Source organism: Numenius arquata, chromosome 10 (assembly GCF_964106895.1).
Source record: "Numenius arquata chromosome 10, bNumArq3.hap1.1, whole genome shotgun sequence".
Taxonomy (NCBI): domain Eukaryota; kingdom Metazoa; phylum Chordata; class Aves; order Charadriiformes; family Scolopacidae; genus Numenius; species Numenius arquata.
The window spans coordinates 51299178-51315879 of record NC_133585.1 but is presented as its reverse complement, the minus strand read 5'-3'; the positions used below and the strand labels follow the sequence as shown (position 1 = coordinate 51315879).

Below are 16702 nucleotides of genomic sequence, written 5' to 3'. Positions count from 1 at the left end.
AAAAAAAAATCTCGATGAGAATTTCTAACTTAATGAAGACCTGTCAATATGGCTTATTTTGGAAAACCCACAACAAAGTCACTAACAAGTAAAGTGTATAAATGAATAAACCAATGCTTTGCATTTTCCTCCACTACATGTAGCACAAAACACTTCTCCCAAGAATCCCCCTCGCACTTTAGTACCAACTGTAAAATTCTGAAAGAAGCCACTGCAGTGACAAACAATTCATGTTAAATATTTTATTTCTTATGCTTTACAAAAATGACATACAAAATTGACATTCTTTCATAACAAAGTTAAATAAAATAAGATGAAGTGATTAAAATAATCCATTTCGTGAATTTCTTCACAGAAAAAAATATCATATGAACATTCAAAAGTATTTAAACTGTGACCCTGATATTCACATTCAAGGACAAAAAAAATCTTTAAATAGTGAACAATTTTAAGTAGCACAATAGTACAAATAAATACAGCAGCACTATGCAAAAGTTTCCTTACAGTCCCTACCAATGAATAATAATAATAGCAATAAAAATCTGTTTGCCACAATGCTGCTTAAAGTTAAAAAGTTCAAACATTGTCAAACAGCTAAATTTGATCCGCAGGTCACCAGGTGCAGAAGCTCTGCCCAACTATCACACAGGACCAAGTAAAGAGCTTGTTACAACGCAGAATACCCAAAAGCCTAAGCCCTCATGCAAGCACGAGCAAAGAATAAAAAAAAAAAAAACACTTTCTTTTTCATAGGGCTAAGACCCAGCATTACTGAATACAGCTTTTTTTGGTTTTTTTTTTTCCTTACATGTAATACAAAGCTTTCCTGTATCTCTCCCGGGAAGAAGCTGGGGAAGCAAGCAGGGTTCCTGCAATATCCATGGATAGTGGCATCACAATTTATGCTCTTTATAAGACTGCAGTCCTACAAAATAAGCTCACTGAAAGTTTGCCTTTACGTATAGAAATAAAGCACACCACCTACTATTTGCAATTACCAATTCCATTAAATTTTGCTCCCCTTGTAAATGGATGTTGCTCCTGAAGCTTATTGGACACTACTACAAATATTTGGTATGAACATGACATTAAAAAACAGGTTAAGAAGATAACAAGATTTCCCATTTTCTGTCTTTTTTTATTATTACTTTAAATCCTGGTTAGCAGTCGCTCTCAAAATCAGATGTTCAAGTTTCCTGCAGCCCAAGTTTATATTTCCCCACCAAGAAGGGCAAGGATCTGCAAAGGATCTGCAGGGCCATAAAATATTCTCCTTGCTTAGTGTTCTCTAGCTTGAAAAATAACTAAAACTTACTCTTGTTTAGAGTGAATCTGAAACTGTTGTTCACTTCAGTCTTTACTCTTGTTCAAATAGCATCAGATTCTTCTTTCCTGCACAAACTTCCAAAACGCTTTTAAATCTGGAAGAGATGCAGCCTTGAGTACAAGTGTTCAACACCTGGAGTGCAAGAGCGGCAGAAAAACATCTTCTGCAGGCTCAGTATTCTACCTACCCCCGCAGGAGCACACAATCTGCTTTTCACCCCTTCATGCTGCTGTAAAAAGAAGGTTCTTTCCATCATAAGAACATGACCTGCCAAGTTCAGAAGGCTTACCTAAAGCCAGGATGAAAAACGAGGACAATCTAGGAATTAAGCATATGCTTACAAGTTTAATGCAATCTTTTTAAATAATATTAAAGATCTTCTTTACATCTTGTGCCTATTGTGCAGCGATTCTGTCCTTCCACGTTACGTATACAAATTCCACTTATGATTTGAGAATAAAGTAACAATTAGCAATTGCTATTTACCTTGTCCGTTTAAATACTTCCTTCTCTTTCATAAGTTCTTCCTGTCATAGAAAACACTGAAGTGAAAGCGTTCCCTTGAAACCATTTTATAAGCAATTATATCATATGCAACGCATTTTAATCACTGAACGATGCAGAGAGTATTTTTTGCACACAGAATTTACAAAAGCACTAAAAATAGAAGTCTGAGGATCATCTCAGAACGCGAGGTGAAGAACAGGCTTATAACCAAGCAGCACGAACATTAGTGGGTTTAGGTCTCTGTAACACCCCGCCGGCTGAATCGGACACGGATTTTTCGCTCCTCTGGCTCCTTGTACTCGGTACACCGGATGCTCTCGAAGTACCTCCTGTTAATAACATACATACACACACACACACACACACAAAAAAAAGAGAATCCTTATTGCTTGGTACAACAGAAAACTTCATGCTATATTACTACTGCAACATTCATTACCATAGTTTCCAGAAAACAAATAAAAATCAAATCACAGGAAGTTGAATACAAACCCAAAATGTTATGAAGGGTTTGTAAACAGTCAGGACAAAGAATTCAAGCCTATGCCCTAGTGCTGCGGTTCTTCAGCTCAACTCCCCCATCTATGGGGAGACAGGACCTACTTCCAAATGTTACACACACAATTTCTTAGAGAAACAAGGCTAGATTTACACTTTCTACATGAGAATTTAAAACTTCTTTGGGGTTTTTGTGTTGAATTTTTTTTTCCTCCTTCTCTTCTCTCCTTTCGATAAAAGGTTTGGCAAAATGAGAAATGTTTCATTACAACAGTGATTTATTGACCTTCTTGGAAAAGATGATCAACAAGATAATTTACTAGAAATGTAGGCTGGAAAGTAAACAATTCATGCGGTCATCACACTTTTGGCAAGATTTTTTTTAAAAAAAAAAATCACTTTAATGATTTGTGTGATAAGTGATCAATTTAAGGAAGCCAGAGAACGGAACTTATTCACTATTCTTAGCAGTAAGTGCTTCCCTATTCTGAATTACGAAAAAAGATAAACGTGTGCAAAGAAATGCAAGAACCTGCAACTTCAAAGTACTTACTGGAAGGACTAAGCTGGCTGCAAGCAGATCTTCCTTTTCTTACAGTTGGTGAAGAACTTAGATAACTCATCTGGCGCTGATAGTCCATTAATTGTTCAGAACGCCTCATTCCAGGTGTCGGTTTCACTGCTTCCAGTCTTTTCAGGAAAGCCTTAATATCAAAGAAAAATATCATCAAGAAAGAGAAAGGATGAACAAGAAGCTACAAAACAAACATTCACAAATTGATTTTTCTTTGAACTGCAAAAAAAATCCCAAATTTTTAGCATTGCACAACAAGAACTCCTTTCCCGATGGCCAGCATGGGCTATTCTGCTCATATTAAATTCTTTTCGTAGTGTTAGAAGATGACACAAATAGTAAGTATCTCTTACATATCATTAATTCGATAATGAGTACATCTTCAGTACCCCACAGGTCTCTGTACTTTATGATAATTTGAAACAAGACATCTGTTTGGCGATAGAAAAGGCAGTGGGAAGATGGGCTGCGCTCTTCTAATCCTACCTTTGGTTACTCCTCTCTTTCCAATTTCTGGAAGGATGAGAGGTTGGGTTTTTTTTTCCCCTGAACGCACTTATATTATTTTATATTGCCCTACAGGATCCCCAGAGAGAATTACTGACCTCAATTCTGTGAAAGTAATGTCAGAGGGAAAGCACAAACATCCACCGGTGACACTATTTGTTTGATCCATAATGTAGTTTTAAGAGATTCTAGTTGAAGTTATTGTTATAGACATCATTTCTTCTTGTTGAAATTAACTCTGGCAATCATACAGCAAGCATTAAATTTGAACAGCTGCTTGCACAGTACTTTTAAGATACAGACATTTCCTATTCTGCATAATTACTTCTACTTGAATCAGGATTAAGAAATTTCCATAATCTAAAAAAAAAGAACCTGATGGCAGCACAAATTTGGAAATACCCAGCTACATACAACTTCCAATTAACAGCTTCACATTTTTAACATATTTCACCTCCAACACTTGCCTAGATCTATACGTTCCCTCCGCTAACTGATTTCAATTCATTTGATGGCCTACAAACACTTGGCAGTGACAAAACCATTTCTGTCCAGGGTTATGACATGCATCCTATCAACCAGAGACAATGCAAACTGGGATTACACAAGTCTCCAAAATACTACAAATATCTCTGTTGATAAGTATGTATTGTCTAGATGCATACTTATATGGTAGAAGTCAAGAATCTGTCTGTATAGCCACTAAACTGTACTTTGGGATCATTCTTCTCCAGGTCTTCTTCTTGAAAGTCTGAGGGACTTGGGTCTTTTTAGTCTGGAGAAGAGAAAACTGCAGGGGCATCTGATCAATGCTGATAAATACTTAAAGGGTGGGTGTCAGGAGGACGGGGCCAGTCTTTTTTCAGTGGTGCCCAGTGACAGGACAAGAGGAAATGGGCACAAACTGGAACATAAGAAGTTCCATCTCAACATGGGGAAGAACTCCTTTCCTTTGAGGGTGGCAGAGCCCTGGAACAGGCTGCCCAGAGAGGTGGTGGAGTCTCCGTCTCTGGAGACATTCAAAACCCGCCTGGACACGTTCCTGTGCAACCTGCTCTGGGTGGACCTGCTTTGTCAGGGGATTGGACTCGATGATCTCCAGAGGTCCCTTCCAACCCCATATCATTCTGTGATTCCCCACTCCCAATCAGGTACTGATTTTTTTTTTTTTAAATAAAGAATAATAATAATAAAAAAAATCACAGAAAGTGACTTAGGAAACAGTATACTATTCACAGGATGTCAGTTGTCATTGTCTGGCTGTAACAGGAATCTACAAACTCTTGGTAGTTTGGGCACTGGAAACCCACACAGAGTGCACAAGGGAGAAAGGACAAGTGGTTCTGGCTCAGACACAATATGTCACAAGTGCTTGCATCAAGTGCCAGTCAGTCCATGGTCAAGTGGAAATACCTAAGTAAGCAAAAGTCAAAGGAAGGACTTCAGCTCGAAATAGCTCTTCACTAAAGCCAGTTGCACAATATGAAACGGTAGACTCGTCTCTAAATGTTACATCCAACATTTTACTCACAACTTCGTCTGCATCTCCTAATACAACTACACACATTTAGACTTGCAGAGATCACTTGTTTACCTGCACTATTAAAAATGGAAGCTCTCAATACGTCCAGTTCAACCAGAAATGGATCTGGTAAATTGCAGAAGTGACTTTCCTCTGGGTTTGTTTCAAGCCTGCACTCCAACTATGCCAGCCCCACAGAATCTGCATGCCTTAACACTGCAGTAATTTCAAGCTTGATTCTGAACACACAATATTTATATATGCCCACTTTATTCTAGTTTAAAATAAAATTCTGCACTTTTGCTTTTATGCCTGTATTTTGAAAGGTATCAAGTCCCTGTTACTAAAGTGAAAAAAATAAGAGACCTCTCTCAGTACTAAAACACTACTTTTTGAAGAGGTTTTCACTGGACGCGATACAGCCCCGAGCCTCAGAAAGAGCAGATACAGATTCTGTGGTGCAGAAGTGTTCCAAGAAAAGCTCTTCTAGAGAACGAGAGAAGAGCTCCTGTGGTTCCCGTGCCCTCTGCTGCGAACTGTACCAAGGGCACCGTTAACTTACACGCTATTCGCAGCTGTGAATTTTGCAGTTTGGAGAACAGCCGGCTGCGTACAGAAATGAACTCATCACCACACTGAAATGGCAGCCCTGACCTATAAATCTGTAACCCGGAACCAATCTCATTCTTATATTTTATTACCAACCCTACAATCTTGAGGTCCTCAGCCAAGGAAGTACCGTTGTACAACGGTACAAGTACCTTGAACAAATGTTCTTTTTTCAATTATACATATAAATCTACTAATTCTTCCATTGTGTCCTCCTTTAGAGAAAAGGACTGATGAACACTGCCGCCTTCCTTGTTCTTTCAAAGTGCTAAATCTCTGGGAGCCTGAATCCTGCACCACTAAAGCAAACAAATTTCATCACCGACCTTAATCACCAAAGAATCAGATCACATAACATAATCCAGGTGTTCAGCACCAAATATAAGTGCCCGATCAGATTTAAGGAATAAAAAAAAAAAAAGTGTATAGATACTAATGGCAGGAACATCATTCGTTGCTCTAAATTGCATTGTAGCTCCTCAGAGCTCTTGATTCAAGCTCAATCCATATACAATAGCATATCATTGATGATCTCCCAGCTTGGCAAAAGCCTCCCAAGGCTTTTATTTCCCTCATCATCTTTTACTTTATTGTAATACTGAGTTTACAATAAAAGCAGAAGGATAATATAAAAAAATAAATCACAGAAGGTGTTCCTGCATGGTTGCCTTCTAGGGATAGGCTAATCCTTTATAAATGTAGGCATCTGGACGTAGATTAGTATCTATAGACACTAAAATACATATTGTGATTGACAGGAGGAAATGTCAGGTTGCCAACAAAAAAGATTGCTGCTGTACAAAGGGCCAAGCCAAATGCTGGTAATTCAACTTCGGGCATATCAGGAGAGCACTAAAGCCAATTCTAATGCTGTCAGAAAAAAAGGAAAAAGTAAAATAAATCCATACACACTTAGCTGCAGCTATGTTGAAAAAGAAAGAAAAAAAACATCAGAAAATGCAGCACTCCTAAACCAAGTTCAGAGAGAAGGTAAAAACTGTGACTTTTTCTTGTTTTACATTGCTTTCTAAACGCACGAAGCCTTCAGATTCACCTCCTTTGAATCCTAACCAGCTGACTAGTGTGCCTTGACAGCTGTTCAAATTTATTTATATTATGCCTCCTCTAATGTCACTGATGTTAGTGACCACACTGTCCCTTTGCAGAGTCCCGGTGGGGGAGGTGGAAGCAGATAACAGTGCATTCTAGGACAGCTTTCTGTCTTTATCAATACATGTATTCATCATTTTCTTCAATTGCCAGCTGCATAATGAGCTCTAAACTGACAAACTCTAAATGTGAAAAAGTCTTAAAATTCTTCAATCTACAGAAAAGTCTTTTAAACTGAACGGCTATTAAGTTTACATGTGACAGACATCACCACAAAGAAAGTGGGGTAGAAGAAGAAAGAGTAGAAAAAAAAAAAAAGATCCCACAAAAAATGAGCAGTGTGCAAAATAACCAACACTTTCCTTGAACATGCCAATTAGTCAGTCTTTATTATAATTACCACAGCAGCGTTCAGGAATCTTGAGTCCAGGTCAGGAATCAGCAGACCACACAAAAAAAAAAATATTTGACCACAAAGAGCCTATGCTATGATCACGGAATTGCACTGTATTTGCACCGCACTGCAGTATCTGTTAGCCAGGCACATCCGTGTGCCAGTCCCACATCCTGGCAGCTTCCCCCGATGAGAGGGCCATAGAAGCATTGGGGTTTTTTTGGGTTTTCTTTTCTTTTTGCATTGCACTTCGTGATCTCAGAAACTACCAACATTTTGTCTTAGATCCCATTGTATCTTGGGATACGATGGCTTTGACCCCAGTAACTGAAAATATCTTATAAACCCCTATGTGCTTGAGTTCTAAGGAGTCACCAACCCAACATGAATTTTCTGAGCTCCTAAGAAGACCCAAAAGACTACATTCTCTTTCATAACTGCATTCCCTACAATTTTCTCTTCCAGACTGAGGCCAGTAAGGCTGAACAACCTTGGTATTCTTCCTACAACCATGTAAGTATGCAGCATCCAAGGCCTGAAGCTCCTTGGGGACAAGACAAAGGGAAGGCAGAGAAAAAGCAGTGCAGAACACATCGAGGGAGGAGAGCACAAGGTGCCCAGGCACATCCCTGATGGACCAGTGCCCTCCCCTCCTGTTTTCTACCTAGGAGTTCTCTCCCTGGTTGTGGCACGACAAGGATGGCAGGGCAGCACAGAACTGAAGGCTGTGGCATAAGAAAAGGTATATTCTCCACACATGGTGGCAGCCAGTTAGGGACATGGCCAGAGGAACTACCTCTCCCTTGCCCTTTTTTCCCCCCACCAAACGATCACAGCTCATCGGCATCATTAAATCAATCCTGCTTCAGCAGGGGAGTTGGACTAGATGATCTTTATGGTCCCTTCTAACTCTAAAAATTCAGTGAAATTCAGTGAAATCAAGCGGAGACAAATGAATATACACTCATTTATAGCAGTAGTTTCTAAAGGAGGTTCAGGTTTTCCAGGAAGACAAAGGCAGCCCAGACTGTAAGAGAAGGGAAATGGTTTGGATGGAGGATCTTTATGCTGGCAGAGGCCACAATGACTACACCAAGTGGCAGGGGAAGCATTAGTGGCATCTGCAGCACAGACAACTCAGGGAACTAAGTAAGTGAAAAGCGAAAGACAGCCCTTGCAGAGAAACTCAATAAGTGATTTTATTTGTGTGGGAAGGTGACTATACTGGAACTGGGATCAGAGTTAGATCTGTTGGGGTTTAGGGTACATTTTGGGGGAGTATGAGGTGGGGGAAATAAAAAACATGGAGTGTTATGTGCAGTGAGTCATAACAGCATGGGGTAGAAAGAACGCACAGGGATGCATGGGAAGACCAAATATCCACAGAAAAGGAGAACACCCTCACCCTCCTTGATCTAAGGCTTGAGAACTGCTGTCCCAGACCTGCTGGGATCTTCCAGTGAACTGCCAGTGTGAACTCAAATCAAAAGGTCACTTGTTTCCTAGGAACTTGGCTGAACACAGCACCTTGGCTCACTAAGGTCATTTAATACCTAAATGCTAGTCAGAGTTAAAAATGATGAAAGAAACCCAACAAAAAAACACAGAAATATGAATTACTTCTAAATTTAGATTAATTGACTGAAGGGTGCAGTGTCTGCAAATCTGTATTTCGAGGTCCCCAAATACTTACCTATATATACCAGTATAGATTTTTGCATCACACAATAAACCATTAGAAGTTTCAATGGTGCGTAGTGTCCAGCCTGTGAAGTTGAGGATCTTATTTATACTGGGAGAAATAATGATCAATATGCCAATAGATGGAGAGACATATATGCAGACATGGAAAAAAAAAAAAAGAGGTAACACATCAGCCACACTTATGTCCCTTTCCACTGGAGAGGAGACGGCGTTGAGTATCTTCAAACACAAGAGTGGAATGTTTTCTGAATCAGCAGCATCCTCTATTGGCAAAACACACACTGGACTTGCTGGCTCAAATACGCAACCAAAAAGCAGGTTCCACTTATGAAAGCACAGAATCGAAAGCAGCAAGTACAAAATTCTGACATTAATTTTAACAATGATCTATTTGCTAATTGTGCTTTTTCCATAATTGCTAATCACTACCTTGTAACTAATGTTCTTCAGAGCAATGCACCTTTTTATTCCATCATAGTTCTTTCTAGCAGAGTCTCTAGGAGCAAGATATATTCCCCGTACCTCCTTGCACCCTTTCACAAAGCCAGAGCACCAAACTGCTTAGATTCCTCTTCTAATTTCCTAATATTTGAATTACTTCCCCTGCATCACCTCCGATGCCAAATGCTTGCACCAGAAATCAAGCTGTCCTTCTGATAACAGTAAATACAGGCATTACTCCAAGAATCTTCTAGCAGAACAAGCGAGAGTTTTCCCCAGACAAGGTGTTAACCTTAAGACAAGAAATTATAAAAGCTGCAATCCAAAAGGGAAAACATAAATAAATCTCTGCATCAAGAGTCTTTAACACCCTGCACAGACTATTGTTGTAGATTTCTATTCTTGAATTATTTACAAAACACTGCATCCTTCTCCAACAAATATTTCAGAAAGGTGTACCAAGCAGCATATCCTGTATGCAGTACCTCAGGCCTTGTATAAAAAAAAAATAAATAAATTGTCTCAAGTAACAGAAGAAAGATTGATAAGGAAGTTCCATGGAATTCCAGCTTTTCAGCCTATAAAGGTGAAGAAAGCCGCTGACCAAAAGAAAACAGCAAGTTCATAAAGCACACGCTTTTAGCTGTACAAAGAAAAAAACCCTCGCTAATGGGCAGGGTAGGGCAGCTCTTTCATTTCCAGTCTCTGAGAAAAGCATGTCGTGCTTGTAACCCCAAAAGGTAGTGCTAGGAGAAAAAAAAAAAAAAAAAAAAAAATCAATGTGTTACAAGTGTGATGCTCTAGGTGCACATACACTTCAAAGAGAATAAAAAAGTAAAAAGAATTGCTCAAAAATGATAGCAATGTTAAACAAAACATGAGAGCTGTATTGATGAATCACTCTTCCAAAAAAAAAAAAAACCACAAGAGCAGAATATAGCATCCCAAGTTTGGAGAAAAGAATAAGTGTTTTTACAGTCTAAAATAGCATTATGCCCTCACATAAATTCTAAGGAATGATTCTGATGTCAAACATGTTGTCATCAGCAACGTGAGTGGACAACTAAAGCAGAAGTGACTAAGTAAAAGAAGGATATTATTTCTCGGGCCACGAGCAACCACCATTAGTCTCTAACAGGTACTAAATCAGCAAGGTGTGAAATGACTGTGTGTGTTTATGCTGAATTTTTGACCTAAAAGTTGCAAAGGCAAGATATTCTTGGACAAGAAACATTGCAGTACATCACAGGAGAAAGGACTTGTGGCTTCGAGTAAAGAGAAATGTATTGTAAAATACCTCATACATTAAATTTACAGCAATCATCTATTGTTATGTAGTACAGCATATTACTATTAGAGCCTGAGCAGCACAGCAGCTCCTCCCCACAGCCTAAGAATACACTCTTATCATCAAGATTCATGTGGAAGAGCAAGTCCTGCTTTTCATGTTTTAAATAAACTAAAACCAACCACACACACGCTACCCCCAACACACGATGAAAGCCCTCCTAACCAACCTTTCTCCCTCAGACAATGAGAACTATCACACATCTATAACAAGTATTTACGCCAAATTCTTTCAGTTGTGAAGTATAATGTTCTTTGGTCAATTGTAGTCTAGTGGAGCTGGAGAGAAAGCTTCCGACTTTGAAAAGTTTGAACAATCTAGATTTCTGAAAGCTGGAAGAATTAAAACCTAACGGATTTTCCTGAATAGGTCGATTAGACTTTCCTCACGTTGAATCTCTATCTCTGTTTATCTAGATAGAAGGAAATTGCAACCTACACTTACATAGGAGAAAAAAAAAAGTAAATACATTACTTCCACTCTAAATTTTCCAAATATTTTAACTATATTTTATCTCCTCTTCAAACACACTAATGAGCAATTAAAAGATATGAAGATGTCATTATACATATTACAGTTCAATCACTAAAAATATCTTATTCATAGATTCATAGATTGGTCCAGGCCGGAAGGGACCTCCAAAGGTCATCTAGTCCGACCTCCCCGCAGTCAGCAGGGACACCTCCTACTAGACCAGGTTGCCCAGGGCCTCGTCGAGCTTCACCTTGAATATCTCAAGGGAAGGGGCCTCAACCACCTCCCTGGGCAACCTGTTCCCTGTTCAAACCGGTATTATTTTTCTTATTTGACAACTTTGCCAATATCCTTAAAAATGAGTCTGAATTTCTGTTTTCCACTAAATTAAGTTATTGTGATGGCCGTTACATCCCAATACTGTGACAAGCAGAGTGCTACAAATATTGAAAGAGACGGATAGCTATAAAATGAGTCAAAAAACCAAACTGACATTCACACTGTATCTTCTGCGTTTCAAATGTAATGGGTTTGATGCTACCATATTGATTATTTTTTGCAAGCCCGTTCTTGAGACTAGAAATGGTGATGCATGAAACAGGATGAATAGTCAGACTCCTATCCAAAGTCAGGAGTGAGTGAGTTAATAATGCTTGTTCCTCTTAAATTGAATGATACTGAAGCAGAGCAAGCTCATATAAACTAAAACCTATTTTCCTCTGAAAAAGCATCATCCCCCCTAAAACCATGTGAACAATTATTCCAACAGCACAGTAAGGGAAATTCATTGCAGACCTACCGCAGTCAAGCTCCAAGTTGTGCCTTATCAGTTTTCAGCAGCAGCTCTTCTGATGACAAATAGCCCTTCTCAATTTACTGATTCAAATCCATTCTCAGAACTTACCAGGTTTTCTCTTTCGATTCTTTGCTGCTCCTTTTGCCTGTTGAGGGCAGTGTGATACAATCTAGGAGCCGGTCCAGCTGACTTCTTCAATGTGGTTCTTCTTGGCTTTGCAGATTGTCTGGACAGTTCTTTTAGCAACCTTTGGTTTTCCCGATCAATCCGTCTTACTTCATCATTTGAAAAAGAATAATTTTTCCTTGTTCCTTTAGATGGCTGATCGATGGTTAGTTTTTGTTCTTTTTTCTCCAACTGTAGGAAAGCTTTAAAAGGCAAAAAAGTAAAATGCTGAATTAAAAAAACCAACCCAAATACAAATCTTGCACTCTATTATTACGATTTATTTAAAGATCTGAAAAACCATGGTACATTTCACACACCGCCACCCCCCCATGTGAATTCCAGATTTCTGCATTTCAGAATTTTTCAGGGATGCTCAGCTGTCCTCAGTACATTGATTTTACACAAGTTTCACCACAAAAATCAAGTCTAATTTTGGCCTTAGTTAAAACCCATCTGTTTCCTTCTCACTAGGAATCCCCCTCTTCCCCATTTACGACCAGGAATCCAGAGGAATCAAACAGATACACTGAACAACTGAGCAATAGGAAAGAAAAATGGTTGGTGTCCCTGATCCCTGCTTTTGACTCCAATCGCCCCCGATCTCCACCGTTACCTGTATGTTTGCCCAACTTCTACATTGGTACAATATGCTCACACTTCCATCCTCAAGTATTTTTACTGTAGTTACTATGGTACCAGCAATCAGCATAGGCAATTTTTTATATATATATATATGCTAATAGGGCTACTGTTATACAGCACTAAAGCAACACTGAACATAACCATCATCGCAGCGGTATCATTTGTGGCACCAAAGAAGTTTTCCGAGCAACAGAAACCTCAGCTTCAGGAAGCCGGGACTAGAAATAACTTGCAGAACCAAAAATTAAACCATAAATTAGTATTTAGATGTTTGCACAAGGGAAGAGATTTAAACTTTGCTCCAAAGATGTCTAAAATATCCGTCTTGGCTGAGAGGCAGAGCAGAAATGATGTTTCAGAGAGAAAACTGACACCGGGGAAGCATGACTCTGAGACAAAAAAAGCATTTCCTAAAATGATTTTGTTGATCCTTTGCTCCTGAAGTGATCCTACATCACATTGGTGCAGGAATTGCAAAGGGAAAGATGAAAATGAAATGTAATGGTTGGAGAGGAAATGAGCGAGCATATGTAACTGCAGAAAAATTGCTGGGGCCTGGCAATTTAAAACAGTAAAAACCCAACAAATTAAACCAGGATATCAAGTTTCAAGACAAAAGAACAACAAATGCGCATTTGGAAAAATACACAGCAAGACTGACTTGCACAACTGCAAGATAAGATAATAACTGGAAAACTTCACTCCCAGCCAGAGTCAGCTATGTTTATTATAGTTCCACTGGAGCTTTGCTATTGACCTATTTCTAAGCTTTTGATTTCTCCAGCTCTGCAGCGGATCTTCTGGCAACTGTTTTAAGCCTTTGCTGTCATGGTATTACCCCATCAAACCACTGCATTATGGTACAGGAATGGTGGTACCAGGTTAGAATAAACAGATTTTTGGAGCTGTGATACAGACGAAGCCTCACTCGAGCCATTCCCCATGTTCTTCCAACACCATAGTGCCTCCAGAAGATACCCCTCACTCTCATCCCTAACAGCCCCACACAAGCAAAACAAGCATCCAAAGAAGCAGCTTTGATAAAAGCAGAAAGAAAAAAAAAATCATCCAGGCACACAGTAGTATTTCCTCAGCAAACACTTCCCATCAGCAGGCTTTTTTTTTGGTGAGGGATGTCTGAGGCAGCCTGTAATAGCTTAAAAACCTCAAAGAATGATGAGTGTGTTCTTACTTCAAAACAAAATGAAATCTTTCTTGCAGTAGCTCAATTGAGTTTATTCCAGAATTGATGCAAGCAAATATTGCTACTGTCTTTGAGACATTTAGTACCAGCATCCAGAACTCAAAACCCAAACAGTTAATGAATTTAAAAGTCCCTCTGGAAATTAGTAGGCTTGAACCATCAGTATGCCAGCCAAAATAGGCAAGAACTGTCCCCAGGCAGCTCTAACTGTGAGGTTGTCCACATTAGCAAATATTGTTTTAATTTGTCAAGAAAAGATGCAAGTCACCTCAACACCAAGACACAATGTAACCTAGTGCAGATCAAGCATGCCAACCAACAGGTTAATAAAGTATAAACGTCTTGAAAAGCATCTTCACGCTTTAGTAAGTTATTCTCAAGGAAAAACTAGTACCACCAACACCATTTGAGGAGACAAACCTGGGGCGAGACTCACCTGGATACACCTACAAAGGACAAAAAGAAATGCACAGAAAATAACTAGAGCCACAGAATTCACACTGTAACATCAAGCTGCAAAGTACTTCTCAGTAAAAAAACTCATTAAATATGTCCTTATGTGAACATACAAAACCAGCACTGCAGAACACAGCTGGAAGAAGGTAATTGGAACAACCATCTGAAGATACTTGTTCTATATCACGTTACATAATTGATAATTGTATTATTACAAAGCTATGAAAGATAATTTCATCTTTTGCCTTACATCCATAGCATCTCAGAGGTTAAACAAGGCTGCACATCATGTGCAAGAGTGGAAATCAGGTTGTGGCAAAGAATAGCTTATCAGCTGAAGTCCTGACCTAGCTTTGTGGCACCAATGCTATCGGTGATGCAGTCTCTTACCAGAGACATTTAAGCTCCTGAATAACTGTCAGTGCAAATTCCAAACAGCTCTTTTCTTCCTGAGAAAGGTGCGAACTAGTCAAATTCCATTTAAAGCAATGGCATTCTGAATGAGGACATTTTTAATTAGAAACACAGGTTTCATGTCTTCACTGGTACACGATTGTTTTAATTCTCTAGAAGGTAGCTGGCTATACTTTGGCGGAGAGTGTATGCTCTTATGATGCAGCTATTAACTATAACCAGTAAACACAGATTAAAAATGCTTTGTGATTTTAAATAAGCACCAAGGTAATTACCTATCTTTTGAGTATGTGAGTAACGCATGACAAAATTTTACTAACTTTACTCTCACTTTCCAGCTTCTTCAATCACACCCCCCCAACACACAGACTTTTCTTTTTTCATTCATCTCGTCTTTCTTCCTCCTTTCTTTGGCGTCTCTTAAGTGTCTTTCTCCTTTCAATATATTTTCCTTCCACAGTGCCTCATCCTTATCACCTCACCACGAAGACAACCTTTACCACTTGTAGCAGGCAGAAAAGAGACTCCAGCCCAGTTTCTTCAGTATGCTGCTCATTCTTAGCCTCGTTATTATTTGTTACTTATTATTTATACTTAGTGTAGAAACTGGCTTTACTACTGCCGACAGCTTTCTGACAACTCTTGAGGTGAAGGGCTTGCTAACAGTGATAACATCAACTTTATCACAACTCAAAAGAAACATATCAATAAAGTGAAAGAATTGTTAACATCACCATGAAGGTTCTGCTGTGAAGTTTTTCCATGAAGCCTTAGCAGAAGGCTGCCCAAACCCAGTAACTAATCTCTTGATACGTTGTCGAATTACAGGAATTTTGCACCAAAAGTTCAGACTCCGTGCAACATGTGCAGCAGCAAGTTTTCTTCAAGGGGATGGGGTGAAAAGATCAACCAAGAACTCTCTAGTTCCTCAACTGATCTTTTTATAGTTAGCCTTCTGTAGGACCTAAGGAAGAACCACATTTGAAATTTCACAAGTAGCTCTTTGCAGCAACAGTGCTGCAACACACCAAGGCACTGGATCAGATCACTGAGTAAAACACAACTCTAATTTTTTCACTTACTAGCTTAAAGAACAACAAACCAACTACTCTTAATGTGTTAAGATCTACGTTAAGGAAGAATTTAAGCTGCAAACACTACTTCAAAACAAACCATAACTGATTGAAGCCTACCCACAGATAACCTTTTCTAAATCACAGCAAATGCAGCATTGATCTCCTTCGGAACCGTGCAACAGGAGAGTTTAAAGTTTAGTAGAAAAAAAGACAAGCAACAGAATGAGATCCTCATTGAAAGAGGACCATTAGGACTACAGAGTAAGTGCTTGTTCCTAACAAAACAAGCAGAAGGCAGGGGACATCCATGAAATCACTGCTCCTTAAACAATGCTCAAATAAGCTGCAGTAGCAGTCTAACGAAGCAGTGAGAAAAGGTTCTGCAGGCCTGCCTGTCCTACAAAACCAGGGACAACTCACCATCGATAAACAAAAAAGAATCAAGACCCCATGGAAGAGGTAAATGCGTTTATTCTAAATGCTATTAAATATGCCAGGTACAGTTAGTGTTATATAACTCAAATATTCGAGTTATTTCAACAATTTATTCAACAATGCACCTACACTCTTTAATCACAAAGCGTTAAGTGTTTGAAAGGTTTATCTGACTATTTTTGCAGTGGCCAATGACAACAGGAGGCGACACTACAGTTTAAAGGTTGTGATTTAAGGTTCTGAAGAGTCTGTAAGCCTTGGAACAATTAAATATGATTTACCCGTAGCTTCATACTCTATCAGTGGTAATAAGCAATTTAACTAAATCCCTACTTGCCACTTCATTGTCATAAATCAATAATTGGGGGGAGGGCAATAAAGGAGCAGCACTATTTGCATAAAGACTCGCACAGAGTGCAGTTCTACTTCTCATTTACTGGTGAGCAGGAGAAGAAAATTCTCTGCTATTCAGAGGCTTTCTATGAAAGCTGGTTTC

The 16702-nt window shown here is 39.1% G+C and overlaps 1 protein-coding gene across 1 annotated transcript in view; it reads right to left on the bottom strand.

The window, feature by feature from the left end:
• Positions 1-229: 229 nt before the first annotated feature.
• Positions 230-16702, bottom strand: part of CFAP97 (cilia and flagella associated protein 97) — a 34452-nt gene continuing 17979 nt past the window's right edge. Inside the window, exons 4-6 of the mRNA XM_074155180.1 lie at positions 11920-12179; positions 2886-3036; positions 230-2163 (exon numbers count right to left, since the gene is read on the bottom strand). Of these exons, the coding sequence (XP_074011281.1) occupies positions 2036-2163; positions 2886-3036; positions 11920-12179 (539 nt within the window). The 3' untranslated portion in view covers positions 230-2035. The remainder of the gene's footprint in view (positions 2164-2885; positions 3037-11919; positions 12180-16702) is intronic.